Raw genomic sequence first — 21987 nt, forward strand, 5'->3', positions numbered from 1 at the left:
CCTGCTCCCCCAGCCCTGCGCTTCCCCCCCTACCCAGCTCTGCCGGTGCCCCTCACTGCCCAGCCCCCTGCTCCCCCAGCCCTGCGCTTCCCCCCCCTTCCCAGCTCTGCCGGTGCCCCTCACTGCCCAGCCCCCTGCTCCCCCAGCCCTGCGCTTCCCCCCCCTACCCAGCTCTGCTGGTGCCCCTCACTGCCCAGCCCCCTGCTCCCCCAGCCCTGCGCTTCCCCCCCCTACCCAGCTCTGCCGGTGCCCCTCACTGCCCAGCCCCCTGCTCCCCCAGCCCTGTGCTTCCCCCCACCCCCAGCTCTGCCGGTGCCCCTCACTGCCCAGCCCCCTGCTCCCCCAGCCCTGCTCTTCCTGCCCTTCCCAGCTCTGCCGGTGCCCCTCACTGCCCAGCCCCCTGCTCCCCCAGCCCTGCTCTTCCCCCCCTTCCCAGCTCTGCCGGTGCCCCTCACTGCCCAGCCCCCTGCTCCTCCAGCCCTGCTCTTCCCCCCCCTTCCCAGCTCTGCCGGTGCCCCTCACTGCCCAGCCCCCTGCTCCCCCAGCCCTGCGCTTCCCCCCCCCCCCCCCCAGCTCTGCCGGTGCCTCTCACTGCCCAGCCCCCTGCTCGCCCAGCCCTGCGCTTCCCCCCCTTCCCAGCTCTGCCGGTGCCCCTCACTGCCCAGCCCCCTGCTCCCCCAGCCCTGTGCTTCCCCCCCCTCCCCAGCTCTGCCGGTGCCCCTCACTGCCCAGCCCCCTGCTCCCCCAGCCCTGCGCTTCCCCCCCTACCCAGCTCTGCTGGTGCCCCTCACTGCCCAGCCCCCTGCTCCCCCAGCCCTGCGCTTTCCCCCCCCCTTCCCAGCTCTGCCGGTGCCCCTCACTGCCCAGCCCCCTGCTCCCCCAGCCCTGCGCTTCCCCCCCCCCCCCCAGCTCTGCCGGTGCCTCTCACTGCCCAGCCCCCTGCTCGCCCAGCCCTGCGCTTCCCCCCCCTTCCCAGCTCTGCCGGTGCCCCTCACTGCCCAGCCCCCTGCTCCCCCAGCCCTGTGCTTCCCCCCCTTCCCAGCTCTGCCGGTGCTTCTCACTGTCCAGCCCCCTGCTCCCCCAGCCCTGCGCTTCCCCCCCCTTCCCAGCTCTGCCGGTGCCCCTCACTGCCCAGCCCCCTGCTCCCCCAGCCCTGCTCTTCCCCCCCTTCCCAGCTCTGCCGGTGCCCCTCACTGCCCAGCCCCCTGCTCCCCCAGCCCTGCTCTTCCCCCCCTTCCCAGCTCTGCCGGTGCCCCTCACTGCCCAGCCCCCTGCTCCCCCAGCCCTGCGCTTCCCCCCCCCCCCCAGCTCTGCCGGTGCCTCTCACTGCCCAGCCCCCTGCTCCCCCAGCCCTGCTCTTCCCCCCCTTCCCAGCTCTGCCGGTGCCCCTCACTGCCCAGCCCCCTGCTCCCCCAGCCCTGCGCTTCCCCCCCCCCCCCAGCTCTGCCGGTGCCTCTCACTGCCCAGCCCCCTGCTCGCCCAGCCCTGCGCTTCCCCCCCTTCCCAGTTCTGCTGGTGCCCCTCACTGCCCAGCCCCCTGCTCCCCCAGCCCTGTGCTTCCCCCCCCTACCCAGCTCTGCCGGTGCCTCTCACTGCCCAGCCCCCTGCTCCCCCAGCCCTGCGCTTCCCCCCTTCCCAGCTCTGCCGGTGCCCCTCACTGCCCAGCCCCCTGCTCCCCCAGCCCTGTGCTTCCCCCCCCTACCCAGCTCTGCCGGTGCCTCTCACTGCCCAGCCCCCTGCTCCCCCAGCCCTGTGCTTCCCCCCCCTCCCCAGCTCTGCCGGTGCCACTCACTGCCCAGCCCCCTGCTAGCCCAGCCCTGCTCTTCCCCCCCCTACCCAGCTCTGCCGGTGCCCCTCACTGCCCAGCCCCCTGCTCCCCCAGCCCTCCGCTCCCCCCCCCCCAGCTCTGCCGGTGCCTCTCACTGCCCAGCCCCCTGCTCGCCCAGCCCTGCGCTTCCCCCCCCCAGCTCTGCCGGTGCCTCTCACTGCCCAGCCCCCTGCTCGCCCAGCCCTGCGCTTCCCCCCCTTCCCAGCTCTGCCGGTGCCCCTCACTGCCCAGCCCCCTGCTCCCCCAGCCCTGCGCTTCCCCCCCCTTCCCAGCTCTGCCGGTGCCCCTCACTGCCCAGCCCCCTGCTCCCCCAGCCCTGCGCTTCCCCCCCTTCCCAGCTCTGCCGGTGCCCCTCACTGCCCAGCCCCCTGCTCCCCCAGCCCTGCGCTTCCCCCCCTTCCCAGCTCTGCCGGCACCTCTCACTGCCCAGCCCCCTGCTCCCCCAGCCCCGGGCTCCCCCCCAGCTCTGCCGGTGCCCCTCACTCCCACCCGCAGCCCCTGGGACTGCAAAGGGAAAAGGCGAGGAGGGAGCTAGCGTGAAGTTCCTTTGGGATTCTCTTTAGGGCAGCTGCCGCTTTGACACCTTGCCAGGGTTTTGCAGAATCCCCCAGCGGCTCTAATCTAATCTCTGCCCCCTGCAGAGGCTCTCAGCCGCAGCCCCAGCGAGAGAGCAGGCGAGTTTTATCTGTCAGGGGAGATCCCTTTATGGCTCGATGGCTGGCGTTATCTTATCAGACCTGTGGTAGGGGAACTCTGGGTTAATGTTCCACCGGCTGCTGGCCTGGGAAGGAGTCCAGGGCCGGGAACCGTTCAGGTGCCAGAGGGAGCCCAGGGGCTGGAGGCTGAAATGCAGCCACCTCTGGGGTGGCAGGTGGCAACTGTTTAACAGCCGCACAGTCGCCTAGCAAAGGACATGAACAGGACTCCCGGGTCGGGCTGAAATTACAGGTATTATTTTAGGGAGGCTGGGTTGGAAGCGGGCCAGGAATGCGGGGGAGGGGCAAAGCGCCCCTTGCTGAGCCCCACCCTGCAGCACAGCGCCCCCTAGTGCCGCAGTGGGGTCAGCCCTGTGCAGAGAGCGCCCCCTGCTGCACAGCCAGTAGATGGCAGGCGAGCAGGACGTGCTGGGCTGGTGCCCTGGGTGTCCTGTAGATGGCAGGGAGGTTGCTGGGGGATTTTTGCCCTCACTGGAGTCCTGGTTTCTCCCCCAGGTTGGCAGCTGTGGCCTGGGGGTCCCACCCCCAAGCCTGCACTGCCTGGACCCCCTCCCGCACTCATGGCACCTGGAGCCCGGGCGACGGCAGCCGGAGACGGAAGGTCATGGCCGTGGGGGCTCTGCTGGGCCTGGGCGCCGGCCTGGCCTACGGAGATCACCGCAGGCGGGTGAGGGAGCTGGGACCAGCGTCATGGGATCGGCGGCTCCCCAGAGCCTCCCTGGAGTGCTCAGCTCTCTGCCTCAGGGCACAAAGGTGGCATGAGAGCTGGATGGGCATCTTGGGGAAGGAGGCATGGTCTAGTGGTTAGAGCATGGGGGGGCTGGGAATCAGGACTCCTGGGTTCTCTCCCAGCTCCGGGAGGGGAGTGGGATCTAGTGGTTAGAGCAGGGGGGGCTGGGAACCAGGACTCCTGGGTTCTCTCCCAGCTCTGGGAGGGGAATGGGGTCTAGTGGTTAGAGCAGAGAGGGGTCTGGGAGCCAGGATCCCTGGTTCCGCTCCCAGTTCTGCCCCTGAGGTGCTGCGTAGCCTGGGGTGCATCCCTTCCCCCCCCGAGGCGGGTGAGGCTCTCGGAGGCCTGCGGTGGATGTTGGCGGATGCACCTCGAGCCCCTCTCCTTGTCCCTGCAGGCGGCGGAGGCCGAGCCGAACGCTGAGGCCGCGCCCGGGGCGCCGTACCCCGTGTTCACCCGCCAGGAGGTGGGGCGGCACCGCAGCCTGGCCGAGCGGGTCTGGGTGACCTACGGCCGCGAGGTCTTCGACATCACCGACTTCGTGGAGCTGCACCCGGGGGGCAAGAGCAAGGTCCTGCTGGCAGCGGGGGGCGCCCTGGAGCCCTTCTGGGCCATGTACGCCGTGCACAGCCAGGCGCACGTGCTGGAGATCCTGCAGGCCTACAAGGTGGGGGAGCTGAGCCCCGAGGAGCAGAGCCAGGCCACCCAGGGGGACCCCTACTCCGGGGACCCCCCTCGGCACCCCGCCCTCCAAGTCAACAGCCTCAAGCCCTTCAACGCGGAGCCGCCAGCTGAGCTGCTGACCGAGAACTACCTGACGCCCAACCAGCTCTTCTTCAAACGCAACCACCTCCCGGTGCCGGCCGTGGACGCCGCCAGCTACCGGCTGCAGGTGGAGGGGCCGGGGGGCCGCGTGCTGGCGCTCTCGCTGTCCGAGCTCAAGCGCCGCTTCCCCAAGCACGAGGTGACGGTCACCCTGCAGTGCGCCGGGAACCGCCGCTCGGAGATGAGCCGCGTCCGGCAGGTGAAGGGGCTGGAGTGGGGGGTGGCGGCCATCAGCACGGCCCGCTGGGGCGGCGTCCGGCTCCGGGATGTCCTGGTGCACGCCGGCTACAGGGAGGAGGAGGGGGAGGCCGGGGAGCACCACGTCTGCTTCGAGGGCCTGGATAAGGACCTGAGCGGGGTGGCCTACGGAGCCTCCATCCCTTACCGCACGGCCATGGGCCGCGGGGCCGACGTGCTGCTGGCCTACGAGATGAACGGCGAGGAGCTGCCACGGGACCACGGCTACCCGCTGCGGGTGGTGGTGCCGGGCGTGGTGGGCGCCCGCAACGTCAAGTGGCTGGGCCGGGTCTCCGTGAGCCCGGAGGAGAGCCCAAGCCACTGGCAGCAGAACGACTACAAGGGCTTCTCGCCCGCCGTGGACTGGGACACGGTGGATTTCACAACGGCTCCCGCCATCCAGGAGCTGCCCGTCCAGTCGGCCATCACCGACCCCGCGCCTGGGGCCACCGTCCCGCCCGGGGAGCTGACGGTCAAGGGCTACGCCTGGAGCGGGGGCGGGCGCGGCGTGGTGCGCGTGGACGTCTCGCTGGACGGCGGCCGGACGTGGCGCGTGGCCGAGCTGACGGGCGAGGAGCAGCAGCCGGGCCGGGCCTGGGCCTGGCGCCTGTGGCAGCTCACGGCCCCCGTTCCCCCCGGCGCCACGGAGCTGGACATTGTCTGCAAGGCCGTGGACGCCAGCTACAACGTGCAGCCCGACACGGTGGAGCCCATCTGGAACCTGCGGGGGGTGCTGAGCAACGCCTGGCACCGCGTCACCGTCACCGTGGCCGAGGATTAACGGGGGGGGGGGGGGCAGGTCCCGGCCGCTCAGTGGGCGCCAATGGCCTGCGGCAGCACAGAGGAGAGTGGGGGGCAGGGGAGACATGCAGCCCCCCCCCCCCGGATGGATGGAGAGGGGTGGCTGAGTTGGGGAGGGAGTCCATGAAACGGATCCACCCAGCCCCAGGGGGAGCTTGGAGAGGCCGGCTCAGGGACGCACACACACACACCCCGGCCCCTCCAGGGCTCCCTTCCTGTGGGCCTGGCCTACTGCTCAGGGAGGAGGCAGGGGGGACAGATGGGCTGGCCCCAGGGTGGGGCCCTTGGTGAGATGAGTTTGGTGAGTCTCAGCCTAGTTCCCACCAGGACGGGGGAGAGGGGCCTTAGCACTGAAATACCATTCCAGCTGGCCCCAAGCGGCCCTGTGCTGGCGGCCCCGGCCTGGACCGGGCTGCGGGGCTGGAGCTTATCCCTGGAGGCAGGTCCCCCCCGGCGCGGGCTGGGGCAGGCTGGCATGGGCGGGGGCAGGGAGAGGAAGCTGTTCCTGGCCTGGGGCCAGGACGGCAGCGCCCAGTTCTCCCGCTGGTGCTGTTATTCCTGCCCATGTCGCCCCCATTAACCCAGTGTAAAATCCACCTTCCCCCCCACCCCACCCCCCGCCGGCAGCCATCTCCTTCTCCCCACCTGCCCTTAGTGCACGTGCCGGCCTGTGCCCTCCGCCTGCCTTTAGCACGACGTGCCTTCTGGTTCAGAGCCCGTTCATCCTCTGCTCCCCGGCGCTGCCCCAGCCCTCGCCTCCCTCCTGCCGCGGAGCTGGCCTGTTCGCCGACCGATCCACTGCGTCTTGGCTCTGGGCTCCCCCCGCGGCGCGGGGCAAACACCTTGGCTCTTCCCGTCCCATCCCCGGTGCTGTTCCGGGCTGTGCCAAAGTCCGATTACTTTACGGCCGTGGGGAAGTGTCAGACACAGGCGGCTGTAAAGATTGTGCCGCGTTTATGGACTCGTCTCCTTCATTTACAGGGCAGCTGGCTGCCCCCCGAGGCTTCGGGGGGTTAACCGTTGCCTGGGGTGGAAGTTCTCCTCGCAGCAGGAGCTGAGCATGAGTCTGACGACCTCGTGTCCCGGGCAGGGGAATGTTCCGATTTCTAAACGGATCAAACCACCACAGCCATGCTGCCTAGCCTGGCTCTGCTGGTGCCATCTGCCTCCGGGGCTGGGATCGAGAGATCCTCTGATTTCCCCCCACTAGGAAAATGCTACATAAATGTCCCCTGTGCTGTGGTCAGTGGCTTTCTCGGCTAGTCAGTCTGCTGAGATGTTCAAAGCCATAAGCTGTATGCTGGCCAGAGATTCTCCACCAGAATGTGCGGCTTCCCCCAGAGTAAAACTATTTTCCCCAGGAAAATTTCAGGTTTTTTCCCCTGACATTTTTCAATTTTCTGTTTGAGAAAATTTTTAAATAAATCTTTTGTCTGAGGCCGACCTGACTCTGACCCGTCTGGTTTGTCAGCTCTCCTGCGATGGTTCGTTGCAGGTTAGTTCCGCATGAATCTGCACCCAGGTGAGCACTGCCTCCTGCTTGTTGTGATTTTCGTGCCTCAGACCCCATTCTCTATGGCCCAGCTGCCTCAGAACGACTCACCGGGGTATGTGAGCAATTGCTGAAATCAGCCTCGGGACCAGATGCTCGGAGGGTAGCTAATGTGATGCTGATTTTTTAAAAAGGCTCCAGCGGCGATCCTGGCAATTACAGGCCGGTAAGTCTAACATCAGTACCAGGCAAACTGGTTGAAACTATAGTAAAGAACAGAATTATCAGACATGATATGTTGGGGAAGAGTCAACATGGCTTATGTAAAGGGAAATCATGCCTCACTAATCTACTAGAATTCTTCGAGGGGGTCAACAAATGTGTTGATACAGTTTACTTGGACTTTCAGAAAGCCCTTGCCAAGGTCCCTCACCAAAGGGTCTTAAGCAAAGTAAGGAGTCATAGGATAAGAGGGAAGGTGCTCTCACAGATCGGTAACAGGTTAAACAATGAAACAAAGGATAGGACTAAATGGTCAGTTTTGACAGTGGGGAGAGGTAAATAGCAGGGTCCCCAAGGATCTGTACTGGGACTAGCGCCGTTCAACATCTTCATAAAATGATCTGGAAAAAGGCATAAACAGTGAGGTGGCAAAGTTTGCAGCTGCTACACAATGACTTAAGGTAGTTAAGTCCAAAGCTGGTGGCAAAGAGTTACAAAGGGATCTCACAAAACTCGGAGGCACTGGCTAGGGAAGAAAATAGCAGATGAAATTCAATGTTGATAAATGCAAAGTAATGCACATGGGAAAACATCATCCCAACTCTACATATCAAATGATGGCATCTGAATGAGCTGTTACCACTCAAGAAGGAGATCTTGGAGTCATTGTGGATAGTTCTCTGAAAACATCCACTCAGGGTGCACCGGCTGTCAAAAAAGCAAACACAACATTAGCACAGGGGATAGATAATACAGAAAATATAATACCCCCATATAAATCCAGCGTAGGTCCACACCTTGAACACTGTGTGCGGGGCCGATCCCCCATCTCAAAAAAAGGATATGTTAGAGAAGGGCAACAAAACTGATGAGGGGGCTGGAACAGCTTCCATCTGAGGAGAGATTCAAAAGCCTGGGCCTGTTCTGTTTAGAAAAATGACTGTGGAGGGATATGAGAGAGGTCTATAAAATGAGTGGGGTGGAGACAGGTAATAAGGAAGTGTTATTTGCCCCTTTGCATTGCACAAGAACCAGAGTCCCTCAATAAAATGAATAGGCAACAGTTTTAAAAATAAACATCAGGAAGTATTTCTTCACACAACACCCAGTCAGCCTGTGGAACTCCTTGCCAGGGGATGTGGTGAAGGACAAAGTATAACTGGGTTAAAAAAAGAACTAGATAAAGTTCACGGAGGATGGGTCCATCAACGGCTATTAGCCCAGATGCTCAAGGATGCAACCCTGGGCTCTGGGTGTCCCTAGCCCCTGACTGCCGGAAGCTGGGCCTGAATGACTGGGGATGGATCACTCACTAAGTGCCCTGCTCTGTTCATTCCCTGAGTCACCTGGCACTGGCCTCAGCTGGAAGACAGGAGACTGGGCTAGATGGACCATTGGTCTGACATAGGATGGCTGTTCTTATGTACGCCTCCAAAGATGCACCATGGTGCATCATGGGAGGTGTAGTCCATCTGGGGAGCTTGTCCCATAGAGGAGAACGGGGCACAAGGCACCCAGACTACCCCTCCCTTGAGGCATTGCAGCAGCTGGGGTGGGACATGGCTCGGTGGCGAAACACGATGGCTTAATGTTTCCAGATTGAGATGTTTCAGAACTTTCCGTTCCACGATTTTTTTATTTATTTATTTCAACGTTTTGGTCTGATTCGGGATGCAAACAACTGTCCAAATCTCAGAATTTCCTTGGGCTCAGGTCTAATCAAAGCAGAAAGTGGGGATCCCCCCCCCCCATCCCCAGAACCGGCTCATCAGCTCTTGGTGCCGCTTGTCTCTCCAGTGCCCTGGCTCCAGGCTCTCTTGCCCTAGCATGAGGCTGCAATGTCAGGCCAGCCTCCGGGGAAAGCAGCCGTCTTTAAACCCGGCTCCCTGGGAGATCGGACTCGGACGCTGGGCCCCTCTGCTTTCCACCTAGGTGCCGGTTTCGCAGCCAACTTTGCCAGGTGCAGGCCTGGCCAGCAACAGGCCAGAAGGCTCCCAGCTCCCTCTGTGCCTGGCCTTTCTCTTCCCCACTCCCTCTAGCCTCTTTCCAGCCCTGGCTAACACAGGCAGACGCAGGGCTATCCAGCCAGTCCCAGTCCATTCCCCTAGATTGGGGCTGATCAAGTGTTTCTCACTCAGCCCCATCACCGCCCCGCTGGGCACAGCCCCGCTTGGCACCGGCGCCTGGCACCGGCGCCTGCCACAGCTTGCTCCCTGCGAAGGTGTAAGGGCTTGTGAGTTTGGGGCTGGGTGGGGGATTGAGACCCCGGGGGCTCTCTGCGGTGGGGTGCAGGGACGCCGCCTCGGGGATTACAGGCTGGTTGTCCCATAGCAGGAGAGCTGCAGGTGGTTTGGGCGGGGGGCTCCTTCCCCCCGGAATAGCTGAAGGAAGCTGCTGGTGCAGGAGAAGTTTAGGCTCTTCCCCCTCTTCCCTGGAACCCTGGGCACCCGGGCAGCCCGTCGCCCAGCGTCTGTCGCTAACTCACTGCTGATCTCTGACCCGGCCTGAGCCGTGTTGGGCACGTTTCTCTGGGCGGGTGGAACTGGCTGCGTCCAGCCCTGCGGGCCTGGCTGTTACGTATTCAGCAGCCGGAGCACGTGCATTTTAATAAACCTCCCTGGCTAGTGGGCTGAAGCCGTGGAGGGTCCGTGGAGCATCAGCGTGTGCACCTTGTAGGATCCCCATCAATATCGGACCCCGGGGCAGGACGGAGCTGGCACCTGTGCAGGCAGGGAAGGTTGAACAGAGCCCTGCCCGCTCTCTCACTCCCTCCTGGCGCGGGGAGCCGGGGTGGCTGTTCCGATTCCGGATTTCACACGTTTCCGCGGCCGGGAAGGCTAGTGGGCAGCTGGTGCAGAGCGGTTCCAGGGCCCCGAGCCCCAGTGCAGGTGGGGTGGGAATACACAGCGCTGGCTCGGCCCCCGCAGGGGCAATAGGGGCGCCGTCGGGTCAGCTGTGTCGGGCCTGCGATGGGAAGACGGGCCCGCGTTGGCATGTAGTGGCCCTGGGGGAGGGCTGCGGACATGGGGCCGCTAGCAGACCGGTTGTGTCAAAAGGCAGGAGCGGTTGGTAGGCACCAGCCTCCAGTGCTACGGGACCCAGTGATACTGCACCCTGGAGTGGGTGCTTCCGGGGGCTGCTGAGAAGCTCTGACACACACCCCCTTTTGGCTAAGCCACCAAACCAGCCCCGAGCCGGGCGGGGAGGAGCCCGCCAGGGGTGTGCTCTGGGCTCGCCGGGAGCCTGCAGATGTGGGGTCGGGGTGGGCCGAAGGAGTGGTTGTGGGTTGGTTCCAGAACCTCACCCCTCCAGGATACGCCCACCCACCTGCCCCGGCTTGGCACCCACCCGCCCAGGAAGGGGAAGGACACAAGGGCACGCTTGGTGGGTCTGGTTTAGAAGGGGCGAGGGGTGGTAGAAGCCCGAGTGCACGGAGAGGGAGGGAATGCGGCATTCCCGCGCCCGGGGGCTTCTCCTCTCACAGGCAGAGCAGAGCGCCTTGGCTTGGGGCAGGAGGGGGGCGAGGGGCTGACGGCTCAGTGGGACCCAGGAATGCTGAGGAGTGTGGGGGGTGGGGGTGTCAGGCCGTGTCACCAGCTGGCATTGCCCAGGTTTGACTGACTGTGGGGGAATTCTCCCCTCAACAGACAGCGTGTGATAGAGCCTCTGGGAGGCAGCAGGGCCTAGTGGAGAGAGCCTGCCCCTATGTTTATGCAGCACCTGGCACAGCGAGGTCCAGTCACAGTCGAGGCATCTAGATTCCCCTGTAACGCGAGTGGCAGGCGTAGCGGATCTGAGCCAACCTCCCTTGGAGTCAGCGGAACTCACTTCCACAGGCTTTAGATCGGGCCCGTAAACAACCACCCTAGAAACTGGGCTACTCACCTGGCCCTGGGCCGGTGACAGTGATTCGTGGCTAATGGATTCGTCGGTATGTGCTGTGTGAGTGGGGGGTTCACAGGGCGGGGAGCTAGACCTGAGACTGTTGCCTGTGTGAATAATCAGGGGAGGCCGGGAGCCGTGGAAAGCCGCTCTGCAGCGGGAAGATGTGCCACCACTGCCGTCTTTCCATGGGCCTGTTAATAAAAGAATGTTACCTTCCTTCTCTAGCTGCTAGCACTTTCTAGCCTCTCTACCCGCCACTGAAATGCAGCCACCTCTGGGGTGGAACGTGGCAGCTGTAGAACAGCCGGTGACAAGGCTGCAATGATTCCAGGTGGGGAAATGAAGAGGAACATTGTACACCATTGAAACGACAAAAGGAAACAGACGATAATGATCCGGGCCAGGGCACTGAGGCGAATACAGACTGTGTCCTGGGGTCTTTGTCATCTATCTCTGGTGCACTGACCCTCAAAGGGCCTAACTCCCATTGACATCAGCCAGCACTGCCCATCTGCCCTCATTGAATTTCAACGGGAATTAGGTGCCTAAATGCCTGAGGATCCAGCCCTCCGTGCTAGCTCCAAGGGAAGACTGCCACCTACCGAGTCACCAACGCACTTCAAGTGATGAAGGGCCCAGGTTGCTTAGGGAGAAATGCAGATGAGCCCGGCTACCTAGGAATCAGACCTGACCCCCGGGGTAACTGACACAGCATCATTCACCAAGAACGCAGCGCTCACTGTGGAAATGGCAGGGGCCTTCAAATAACATGATGTAGGCAACAGAGGGTCCCCTTCATGGCACGTACGTCAAAACTTCAGATTTCATGCAGCGAGCCAGCGAAGGTTTGAAGTGGCGTGTGTCTGGATCAAAGGGAAATTCTAGGAGCAAAAGGTCATTTGACTCTGAGTCAGCCCTGAGGCTCTGCGCCATTTGCATATTGGATAAAACAATGGAATTAGCTAATTTGGTCAAAAATTCCCAACTCCAAAGAGATTGGAATTAGCGTCTGCGGGGAATTGATTGCGTCCTTCAGACGGTGCCTCGGGCTTCAAAGGGAATTTCAGATTGGGCCTGACCAGGCAGGGCCTAAAGAGGGGGAGAAGCAGCGAGAGGAAGCGGCACAGGGATAGCCGCGGTTTGAGCTTTGGCAAGAGTAACTCTGTTCTGATGCTGATCATTACGTATAATTGTAGCGCAGTAAAAGCCCCCGTTGTGGCCCCCCTGTGCGAGGTGCTGTACACACACACAACAAAAGACCGGACGGTCTATGCAGCGGTAGCTCCCAATTGAAGCCTGAAATTGCACCGGCTTGTGGCAGGAGCGAATCTGGCCCATCATCCATATTTCTTGTCTTTATTTTCTATAATGAAATGAATTCTGCTAAGCGCAGGTCAGGAATAACCCTATCCTCAGGATGGGATTTTTGCAGCCAAATGTTCAAAAATGGCCACGGCTTTTGGGAACCCAACATGAGCCCCCCCCCCGGGGCCTGATTTTCAGAGGGGCTGAGTATCTACAACTCCCGTTGACGTCAGGCAACTTGGCTCTTTTAAAGGGCCAAAATGAAACCAACTCTGGTCCCAATCCTGGAGTGAGCTGTGTGCCAGGCAAACCCCATGTAAAAGCAGAGCTCCTTGCTGGATTGGCAAGTCCTCCAGTTGTTTTGGGTCCTGCACTCAAAAGACAAGACAGCTAGCAACACCTCCTAGAAACAGGTGGGGAGTACAGGAAAGGCCTGGTAGCACAGGGAGGCCAGGAGAGGCTGCCTGTTAATAGGGTCACACCCAGTTTGCTGGTAATTAACGTGTAATTCCGTAATGCGAATGAATCAATTGGGAAATAGTTATGCTCTAATGGGTCGTTCATGTTATGTCAGGACCAGGCCCGGTGCTGTGATAACTCTTGGCACTGGTCCGTCAGCGAGGAGCGGGATTTCTCGGCACCGATTCTCGGTCTGTTATTTAGGTGAATTAATGCTACTGGAGACGTGATTGGTTCATGGGGACTCTTGCTCCAGGCTGCTGTCCTGTCCTTTGCCGAGCGGTAGGGTGGCGCGATTATCGGCTGATGATCGATTATTGATCAGTCGATTATCGATCGATTTGACCCGCCGTCACGTGGCAGATAATTTGGTAATCAAAATACAGAATGGAAAGTTGGCTGAGGGGGGGTGAATTCAGGACCGATCATCGATGGGGGCCAATAGCGCGGATCGATCATTATAGATCGATTCTCGCCCACGCCCTCCGCCCCGCCCTCCGCCAGCTGTAGCCCGCGGGGCCAGCCCTGCCCATCGATGCTCTCGACGCTGGGCTGCTCCCCCAATCGATGCTCTCGGCTGCTCCTGCGGCAACCTGGCTATCGATGCGCTTCGCCGCTGCCCGGGGCTTCTCCCTGGCTCGATGCTCTCGGCACTCGCCCGCTTCCCTGGCTCCCCTCGGAACGAGGGCTGAGCGCCTAGCGGCTCCCTGCTCGCTCGATTCATTCGGCGCTCGGCTGCTGCCAACGCCCCCCCCCCCCCGGAACGATGCTCTCGGTTGCTCCCTGCCAGCTCGATGCGCTCGGCGCGCGGTTGCCCCCGCCTGTCTCCTGGCAGTGGGACCGGAAGTGGCTCGGGGAGGGGAGGGGGGCCCGGTCCCTCCTCAGGTGAAGCCGCCGCCGATGGAGCCGCCGCTGCGGAGCCGCTGAGCCCCCCAGTCCCCACCCCCCAGCGGCCGGGCCGGGGGGCCCCTCCCCCGCAGCCCCTCCCCTCAGGTGAGAAGGGGGAGGGGCAGCTTGGCCGGGGGGTGGGGGTCCGGGGGGAGATGGGGGGACTGTGGGGTGGTGATGGAGGGGGAGGGGTTGGGCTGTGGGGAGGGGCTGTGGGGTCTGTGGGGAGGGGATAGAGGGGGTGGGCTGTGGGGTGGTGATGGGGGGGCTGTGGGGAGGGGATGGAGGGGGAGGGGTTGGGCTGTAGGGTGATGATGGGGGGGCTGTGGGGAGGGGATAGAGGGGGAGGGGGTGGGCTGTGGGGTGGGGAGGGGGTGGGCTGTGGGTAGGGGATATAGGGGGTGGGCTGTGGGGTGGTGATGGGGGGGCTGTGGGGAGGGGATAGAGGGGGAGGGGTTGGGCTGTGGTGTGGTAATGGGGGGTCTGTGGGGAGGGGATGGGGGGTGGGCTGTGGGGAGGTGGAGGGGGCTGGAAGGGTTCATAGACTCATAGACTAGCAGGGTGGGAAGGGACCTTAGGAGGTATCTAGTCCAACCCCCTGCTCAGAACAGGACCAATCCCCAACTAAATCATCCCAGCCAGGGCTTTGTCAAACCGGGCCTTAAAAACCTCTTAGGATGGAGATTCCACCACCTCCCTAGGGAACCCATTCCAGTGCTTCTCCACCTTCCTAATATCCAACCTAGACCTCCCCCACTGTAACTCGAGACCATTGCTCCTTGTTCTGTCATCTGCCACCACTGAGAACAGCCGAGCTCCATCCTCTTTGGAACCCCCCTTCAGGTAGTTGAAGGCAGCTATCAAATCCCCCCTCACTCTTCTCTTCTGCAAACTAAATAACCCCAGTTCCCTCAGCCTCTCCTCATAAGTCATGTGCTCCAGCCCCTGATCATTTTTGTTGCCCTCCGCTGGACTCTTTCCAATATTTCCACATCGTTCTTGTAGTGTGGGGCCCAAAACTGGACACAGTATTCCAGATGAGGCTTAACCAATGCCGAATAGAGGGGAACTATCACGTCCCTCGATCTGCTGGCAATGCCCCTACTTATACAGCCCAAAATGCTGTTAGCCTTCTTGGCAACAAGGGCACACTGTTGACTCATATCCAGCTTCTCGTCCACTGTAACCCCTAGGTCCTTTTCTGCAGAACTGCTGCCTAGCCAGTCGGTCCCCAGCCTGTAGCAGTGCATGGGATTCTTCCATCCTAAGTGCAGGACTCTGCACTTGTCCTTGTTGAACTTCATCAGGTTTCTTTTGGCCCAATCCTCTAATTTGTCTAGGTCCCTCTGTATCCTGCCCCTACCCTCCAGCATATCTACCACACCTCCCAGTTTAGTGTCATCTGCAAACTTGCTGAGGGTGCAATCCATGCCATCCTCCAGATCATTAATGAAGATATTGAACAAAACCGGCCCCAGGACCAACCCTTGGGGCACTCCACTTGATACCAGCTGCCAACTAGACATAGAGCCATTGATCACTATGACTATGGTTGGGGGCAGGGGCAGCTGTCCAGGAGTGGCGAGGGGGCTAAGGGAGGCGTCTGGGGTGGGTGGGGGAGGCAAGGTGGGTACAGAGGCATCTCTCTGGGAGGGAGGGGATGGCTGAGAGGAGAAGGCCGGGGTAATGGGGTGCGGCTGGCTGAGGTTGGAGGGCTGATAGGGGAACTATTGGGAATGGGGGGAGCATTGGGGAGTGTTTCCCTGCTGCTCAGGTGTCCCAGACTTCCTTTTTGAAGCCCCTTTTCTTCATGCTTGGGGGGGGCACTGGCGTGAGAGGGGATAGACTGGGGACATACCTGCGTCCTTCTATTTTCCCTTCTCGGTTCCTTTCCATACACTGCCCTGCAAGGTTGGTAGCTTTAGGGAACTGGGGTGGGGGGAGGTACACCCTTCCCTCCACAGGGATCAGACTAAAGAATCCACAATAAATTGTCGCCTCCTAGGGTTTTACTTGTAGTTACTTTTGGAAGAGAGGAAAGAAACACTCTCTGATTCCCCCCACCATCACTTCCAGCCTGTTACCCTTCTCCCTTTACTTTGGCCACTCCCCGCTCTCGAATGGTCCTGTAGTTTGACATGATATTCCTCTATAAGAAAAAAGAAACGTAACCTGACTGTTTTGGTGGCACTTGGTGGTACCAGGCACCCTGTGGGGGTGTGGGAAGAATGAAGGGTTTCACATTTTTAGAAATGCAACGATAGTTTCTTATTTCTAGTCCTTCAGGGACAGTGAATCTTGTTGGATTTCCATAAAATTGCTTTGCCTCCCTGCTTCAGTCCAGTGTCTTGTAGGTTGATTTGTCTGATCATCTTACATTCTTGGAGGTATTTCTTTTCCGTTGCTTAAAGTAACTTACCCTTTTCCTAGCCCGGCCGATGCAGCTGTGTGCACATTGTATTACTTACAGCTGGCGTGATGGTGCACGTGCACAAGGTGGCGGAGTTAAGGTTAAGGCTGCTGTTGGATAATACTTAGCACTTTTCATCTGAGAAGCGTGAAACTGTCAGGTTGGTGTCTGGCTTAGATGATGATTTCCTTGCTCAGCTTTATCTCTGCACTAACAGTTCCATTTGTTGGGGTATTTGGAAGATTTACTCATAATCTTGAATGTCTTTACCCGCGTCAGACCCCTCTGAAGGCGGGAAGTGCTGCTGTCCTCATTTTACAGATGGGGAGCTGAGCCACAAGAGGCTAAGTGACTTGAGCAAGGTCATTCAAGAAGTCTTTGGTGGAGCAGGGAATTGAACCCGGGTGTCCCACGTCCCAGGCTAGCACCTGTGATTACTTTATTTGTATTACCATAGTGCGTAGGAGTCCTAGTCATGGACCAGGCTCCATTGTGCTCGGCGCTGTACAGACCTAGCCAGTGGACCATCCTGTCTTTATCACCCGATGTTCAGGACCTCAGGAGGAGCAGGATGTATTGTGCAGAGTGCCATCTGCTGAATGATACCTGACCACTTGATGTGTGTTGTTCGCCTCGTCACTGAAGATGACTTAGATCCAAGCAAAATCTAAATTTCGTTCCCACGTGAGGAGTATTGCCTCACTACAGCACACAAAAACCCTCCACAAAAGCATTCCTCATTGGGACAAGGCTTTGTCCATAGGTGCCATTGAGAAATTTGGGGGCCCGGTATGACATGTTCACTAGGGCCCCACCCACTCCCATTTCACTTTATTTATGCAGAGGTGACAGATGTTTTGTGGGGCGGCCCTGAGCTCAGGGCCTCAGTACAATTGCCCCTCCTCAGCCCTGGTTGTCCATGCAGTCCGTGTGATTTCCACAGGGGCTAGGCTCGGGTTCTCCAGCAATCGCAGAGGAGGGTTGTATTAATTCTTTTCTATCCCCATGCAGTACCACAGCATAGATAGGGGCCATGGAGACTTAAGGAAGAAGGATCCAAATTTCCTAGCATGGCAGGGGTAAGGCACATGAAGACACAGCAGCGGCAGCCTTGCGGCGAGACATTCTTGGACCACAAGCTGTTGTTGGCAGCTGGAGGATAAACGTAGCTGCCTCGGCTATGTACTCCGCTGTCTGGTTCTGTGGCTCTTGCTGTTAAATCTGAACTCTCGAGTGAACGTACCAGACTTAGAAGTGGCCTGTCCTGGGACCTGTGCGCGAGAAGAAATAATATTTCTTATCTGTGGTTCAGCTGCCCCCGAGGGAGGGATGGTCTTGTGACCAAAGCACAGGGCAGGAGTCCCGTGCTATGTTCCTAGCTCTGCCACTGACTCAGTGTGTGCCCTTTGGCAAGTCATATAATGTCCCCGTGCCTCAGTTTCCCTATTAGTAAGGTTGGGGTAATATCTTGAGGAAGGTTAAGAAAATGTAACGCTTTAATCATAATATTTGTAAAGTGTCTCAAGGTCCTCAGATAAGCGGTACTGTGTTAGTGCAGGGAGCAGTCCATTCCTCATGCCCTAAGTCTGCTCCTCTGAAACCGTAAGGTTGGTGTACAGAAGTGCCAAAGGCAATGTTATCTAGACAAAGCTTTGGGGTGTGTTCAGACTAGGAATCAAGGTGTGTTCTTACCACATGTTCAAGTCCTAAAGACAAGGCAGTCTGTAGTTTTCATGTGTGTTAGCAGGTTGAGGTACGTGCTTGGAAACTAGAATGCCCTGTTAGCTAGCCCGTGGTACGATCACTCCCCTTTTTGCTTGGTGAAGACCAGGGCCCGGTCATTGCTGAGTTGTTGATCAAGGCTGCAGAGGTGTTGGGAGGAGAAGGGTAGGTATTGTCCTCACTTAGAACTTGTCTTGTGCATGTAGCGAGAGACCCAGCGCAGACAGGATAATGATTTTCAGCTTCGTCTTAGCTTTCACTTTCAGGGTCGCCATGCAACCTCAGAGACCTCAGTTAGTCATGCCCCCCAGCTTGCAAAGGCTGAGTTTGGAGACTTAGTGAAAGTGTCATTGTTTAGAGTGGGAGGCAGTTTGGTCTAGTAGTTAATTTGATTCCCCAAAAGCCTTAATTCCTTTGGGGAATGTATACAGCAGCAGTTTGTACGCTGGTAACGGAATTATAGGACCACAGATATTAGGTTTTGGTCTCCCATCCTGTGAGATGGAGATGGGGTTATCCGAGGTCACCAAAGGAGGAAGAGGGAGAAAATGCCAGTGGGGGAAGAGAGCGCGTGAGGATTATTTATTCTGTTTGCAGTGGATCAGTTCAGTTGAAAGTTTGTGTGCGTCTGGCATCCGTACAGTTAATGTTAGTCAAGTACATTGTGTTTCTATACTGCCTCATGTTGGATCTCAAAATATTGGTGTTCAAAAGTGCAGTATGCCTTTATTTGTAAAGGTCGCTGTCACTCTAGGGTGGTGGGTGGGAGTGGGACTGACTTTCCATTTGTCTGTGAATCCGTCTAGGCAAATGCTGAGGAGGTCGGGTTTTCCTTCGTTCCCTTAGAAAGAAAAGAAGCTTCTTGCATTTCATGCTGCCTCTTGTAGTTTTCAGCATAGCAGCCCATGATTATGGTTATTATTTATTCAAATTGTGGTAGTGCCAGAGAACTCAACAAGGACCTAGATGCTGTACAAAAACACGGTAAGAGACGGTCCTTCTTTTTATGCTTTGAATTCAAACTTCGTTTTAAAAGTTTTTTAATTGTAGTGTTTAAGAGCAGTAGTTGAACTTACTATTTTATTACACCTCCATCAATGGCCTTGAGATAAAAAGTATATTGCTGCATGGGAAATTTACACATAGGTCTCCTATTAGCATTATTAGAAAGTGACATCTCTGGGAGACTCTTTCCAATGATATAATCCTTTAAAAAAAAAAAATAAAAAAGGCACCTTTGCTTCAGTCAAATATAGTTCTTGTAACAGTTCATATTTTATATAAAGCCACTCGGTTGGACCTAATTTTGGGTATTGCCCAGAGGAAATGGATTTAGATCTCCAAAGTGGTTTATTGCATCTGAAGAAGTGAGGTTCTTACCCACGAAAGCTTATGCTCCCAGTACTTCTGTTAGTCTCAAAGGTGCCACAGGACCCTCTGTTGCTTTTTAAAGTGGTTTATTGTATCCCTTGCAACCCCCCACCCCCCCCCCCCCCCGATTTTCAAGCATTATCTTTATAGAAAGGACAGAATTTTTACTCCTATTTACGCAGCCTTTAGAATAAGGGACTCTAGCACGGGAGTTATTTAAGTGTGCTTGTCTAGAGGGAAAAATATCCAACTTATCCTTATAGCTTAGGATGCTGCTAAGTGTAATAAAATGGTGGTCATGATGAGTTGACCAGAGCAGTAAAGGGGACCTGTTTATTAGGATAAGTCCCTACTACAAAGGGATCTCACTAAACTGGGTGACTGGCCAATGAAATTCAATGCTGATAAGTGCAAAGTAATGCACGTTGGGGGGGGGGGGGAATAATTCCAACTGTACATACAAAACGATGGAGTCTGAATTAGCGGTTACACTCACGAAAGATCTTTGAGTCGTCATTGGTAGTTCCCTGAAAACATCTGCTCAACATGCAGTCGCAGTCAAAAGAGCTACCAATGTTAGGAACCACTAGGAATGGGATAGATAATAAGACAGAAAACATCATAATGTCACTGTTGTAAATCCATGGGATGGCCACACCTGGAATACTGTGTGCAGTTCTGGGCGCGTCATCTCACAAAGATACATTAGAATTGGAAAAGGTGCAGAGAAGGGCATTGAAAATGCTTAAGGGTATAGGACAGCTTCCATCTGAGGAAAGATTAGAAAGACTGGGACTGTTTCTCTTAGAAAAGAGATGGCTAAAGGGGGATCTGATAGAGGTCTATAAAATCATGACTGGCCTAGAAAAAGTGAGTAAGGAAGTGTTATTTACTCCGTCTCATAACACAAGAACTAGGGGTCACCCAATGAAATGAATAGGCAGCAGGTTTAAAACAAACAAAAGGAAGTTCTGCTTCACCCAGCGCACAACCAAACTGTGGAACTCATTGCCATATGGTGTTATGCAGGCCAAAAGTATAAGTGGGTTCAAAAAACCAATTAGATAAGTTCCTGGAGGACAGGTCCGTCAATGGCTCTTAGCCGAGATGGCCAGGGACACATCCCCATGCTCCAGATATCCTTAAACTACTGACTGCTAGAAGCTGGGACTGGATGAGAGGGTAGATCACTTGAAGTTGCCCTGTTCTGTTCATTCCCTCTGAAACTCCTGGCAGTAGCCACTGTCAGAAGACAAGAGACTCGGCTAGATGGACCATTGGTCTGACCCAGAATGGCCGTTCTTATGTAGTCATCTTCTGTCGAGTGCATGAGTTAGATTTATTTCTATATCATGTTTCTTTCTCCCGTTCCTAAAGCAGAAACTTGAAAAGGCTGCGGTTTAACACTTTAATATTGCATTAAATTTGCCCAGTAAAACTTCATTAGATGGCACGCTTCAGAATAAGCACCCAAGAAAATCAGTGGTCCCTTCCCAATTCAGAAACGATGCACAGGTAGACACCGCCTTTTGGTCTAGGATTACATTGAATTCATTTTTCCAATGACAGTGCAGGCTTTTTACTAATCTATTACAAAGCATTAAATAGTGAAAACTCAAGTGCAATGGATAAAATTAAAGGACAAAGACAACATCTTGATGCGCTAGCTCTGTGTTTTGATTTTGTCTATTTACTTGCTAATTTGTCAAAATCACTCAGCTGCAAAGGGTGTTCTCCAGTTCTGCTCTACCAGATAACTGCAGCTAGCCGCGGCAGTGCATGAGTATGCAACTCGGAGCTCTGAAAGCAGCTCCCTTGGCATTTAAAGCATTGGCAGTTTGATTAAAAACAAATGTTTTTTAAAAAAAATCCTTTGCCCTGAGCTTTTTTGAAATGCTTCCGATGACCCAAACTTAAAAAGAAGCCGGTTCGTCCGATGAACGTCTGTCTGTAGCAAAGGTGGAAAAAAGTCCTCACGCTGGAAAGTGAACGGCTGGTGATGGAAACAAAGGGTTGGAAAAAGAAAATACAGGGGCGTTTCTGGCTCTTATTAATTCTTACCCTAGCAGAGATGTTAATTATGGCTGCATCTGCCCTAGATCTGTTTCTTCACACGTCCCACAGCTGAAGTTCGACTGATCGTGTGATGCTTGTATAAATAATAATAATACCCAGAACGTACGTAGGGGCTTCTCATCCATAAGTCTCAAAATGCTTTACCACGGAGGTCAGTATCCTTATCTGTTGGGTGGGGAAACTGAGGCACAGAGTTAGGGTGACTTGCCCACTGGTGGAGCTGGGAATAGACCTCAGCTCTCTCCCACCATTAGTACTTTGGTTGGAGCTGCAAAGGTGCGCAGACCTCTTGGGTAAGTTTATCCTCTGTCAATGACTCCATGGCTGACCAAGTCATTAGAAGAATGAAGAAGTTCGGAAGAGTTTGCTTTTAGACATTTGCTTTCCCTTGTTTGAATGATCCGCTTGTTGAACTGACCCTGCAGTCAGCTTGTGAGGCCTCCCTGTGTTCTTCCTGGACAGCCCTGTGTTGGAAGGAGAAAGGTGTAGCCTGTGTTGCAGTGTTTGCTCTTGGTATTTATTTCCCTGGGCATGTTTTCAGGATTGGGAATGTCTCTGGCTGTTCCTGATTAGCTTCATGTCGGGACTGAAAATATTTCAGTTCTATCCCGTCACCCTAGTAAAATAAATTGTCTTCAGTTTTCAAAGCATTCTTCTAATTGGTAAAACCACCATAGAAAAGTCCAAGCAGAGAGAGGTTCTACAAATCTTGGAAGTGATGCCGCTTATTATGCACTGGCTTGTCTACTGATCATTGTTATCTCAATTCCTGGCATTTGGCTTTATATCTCAAAGTGCTGTACAACCATTAGTTGTGAGGTGAGTATCTTCACCTGTATTTTACAGATGGAACACAGGAGATGAAATTTACTTGCCTGTATCAGTGGTGGTTGGGCATGGAACGCTGAAGGTCTTGATTGCCAAACCTGATGCTCTGACTGCTCGACTATGGCATCTCTCTGGTGGCTTGTGTTGTAGGAAGGCAGCAAGGATGTATTTCAAAGTTCTGACAATGCTTCC

General features: G+C 56.7%; 2 protein-coding genes across 9 annotated transcripts in view; both read left to right on the plus strand.

Moving 5' to 3' along the window:
* Positions 1 to 2257: 2257 nt before the first annotated feature.
* SUOX (sulfite oxidase) lies at positions 2258 to 6580 on the plus strand. Its single transcript, XM_065575871.1, has 2 exons — positions 2258 to 3211; positions 3672 to 6580. Exons 1-2 carry the CDS (start codon positions 2981 to 2983, stop codon positions 5115 to 5117), a joined length of 1677 nt encoding a protein of 558 aa, XP_065431943.1. The 5' UTR covers positions 2258 to 2980; the 3' UTR covers positions 5118 to 6580.
* Positions 6581 to 13089: 6509 nt separating this feature from the next.
* Positions 13090 to 21987, plus strand: part of IKZF4 (IKAROS family zinc finger 4) — a 50722-nt gene continuing 41824 nt past the window's right edge. For 3 of the 8 annotated variants that reach the window (XM_065575864.1, XM_065575865.1, XM_065575866.1), the window contains exon 1: positions 13351 to 13493. Coding sequence is in view for 2 of the 8 variants with exons in the window: in XM_065575863.1 (XP_065431935.1) it covers positions 13295 to 13493 (199 nt within the window). In the remaining 6 variants the exon portion in view is untranslated. Of the gene's footprint in view, positions 13494 to 21987 lie in introns of all 8 variants that reach the window. The other 5 variants (XM_065575868.1, XM_065575867.1, XM_065575869.1 and 2 more) reach the window with 3 other exon arrangements.

Source organism: Chrysemys picta, chromosome 22 (genome assembly GCF_011386835.1).
Source record: "Chrysemys picta bellii isolate R12L10 chromosome 22, ASM1138683v2, whole genome shotgun sequence".
NCBI classification, from domain to species: domain Eukaryota; kingdom Metazoa; phylum Chordata; order Testudines; family Emydidae; genus Chrysemys; species Chrysemys picta.

Bases quoted from the DNA above. Each gene is read 5' to 3' on its own strand.
- SUOX (XM_065575871.1), top strand. From the start codon at position 2,981: ATGGCAGGGAGGTTGCTGGGGGATTTTTGCCCTCACTGGAGTCCTGGT. The intron at 3,212-3,671 runs GTGAGGGAGCTG...TTGTCCCTGCAG, and splicing joins ACGGAGATCACCGCAGGCGG to GCGGCGGAGGCCGAGCCGAA.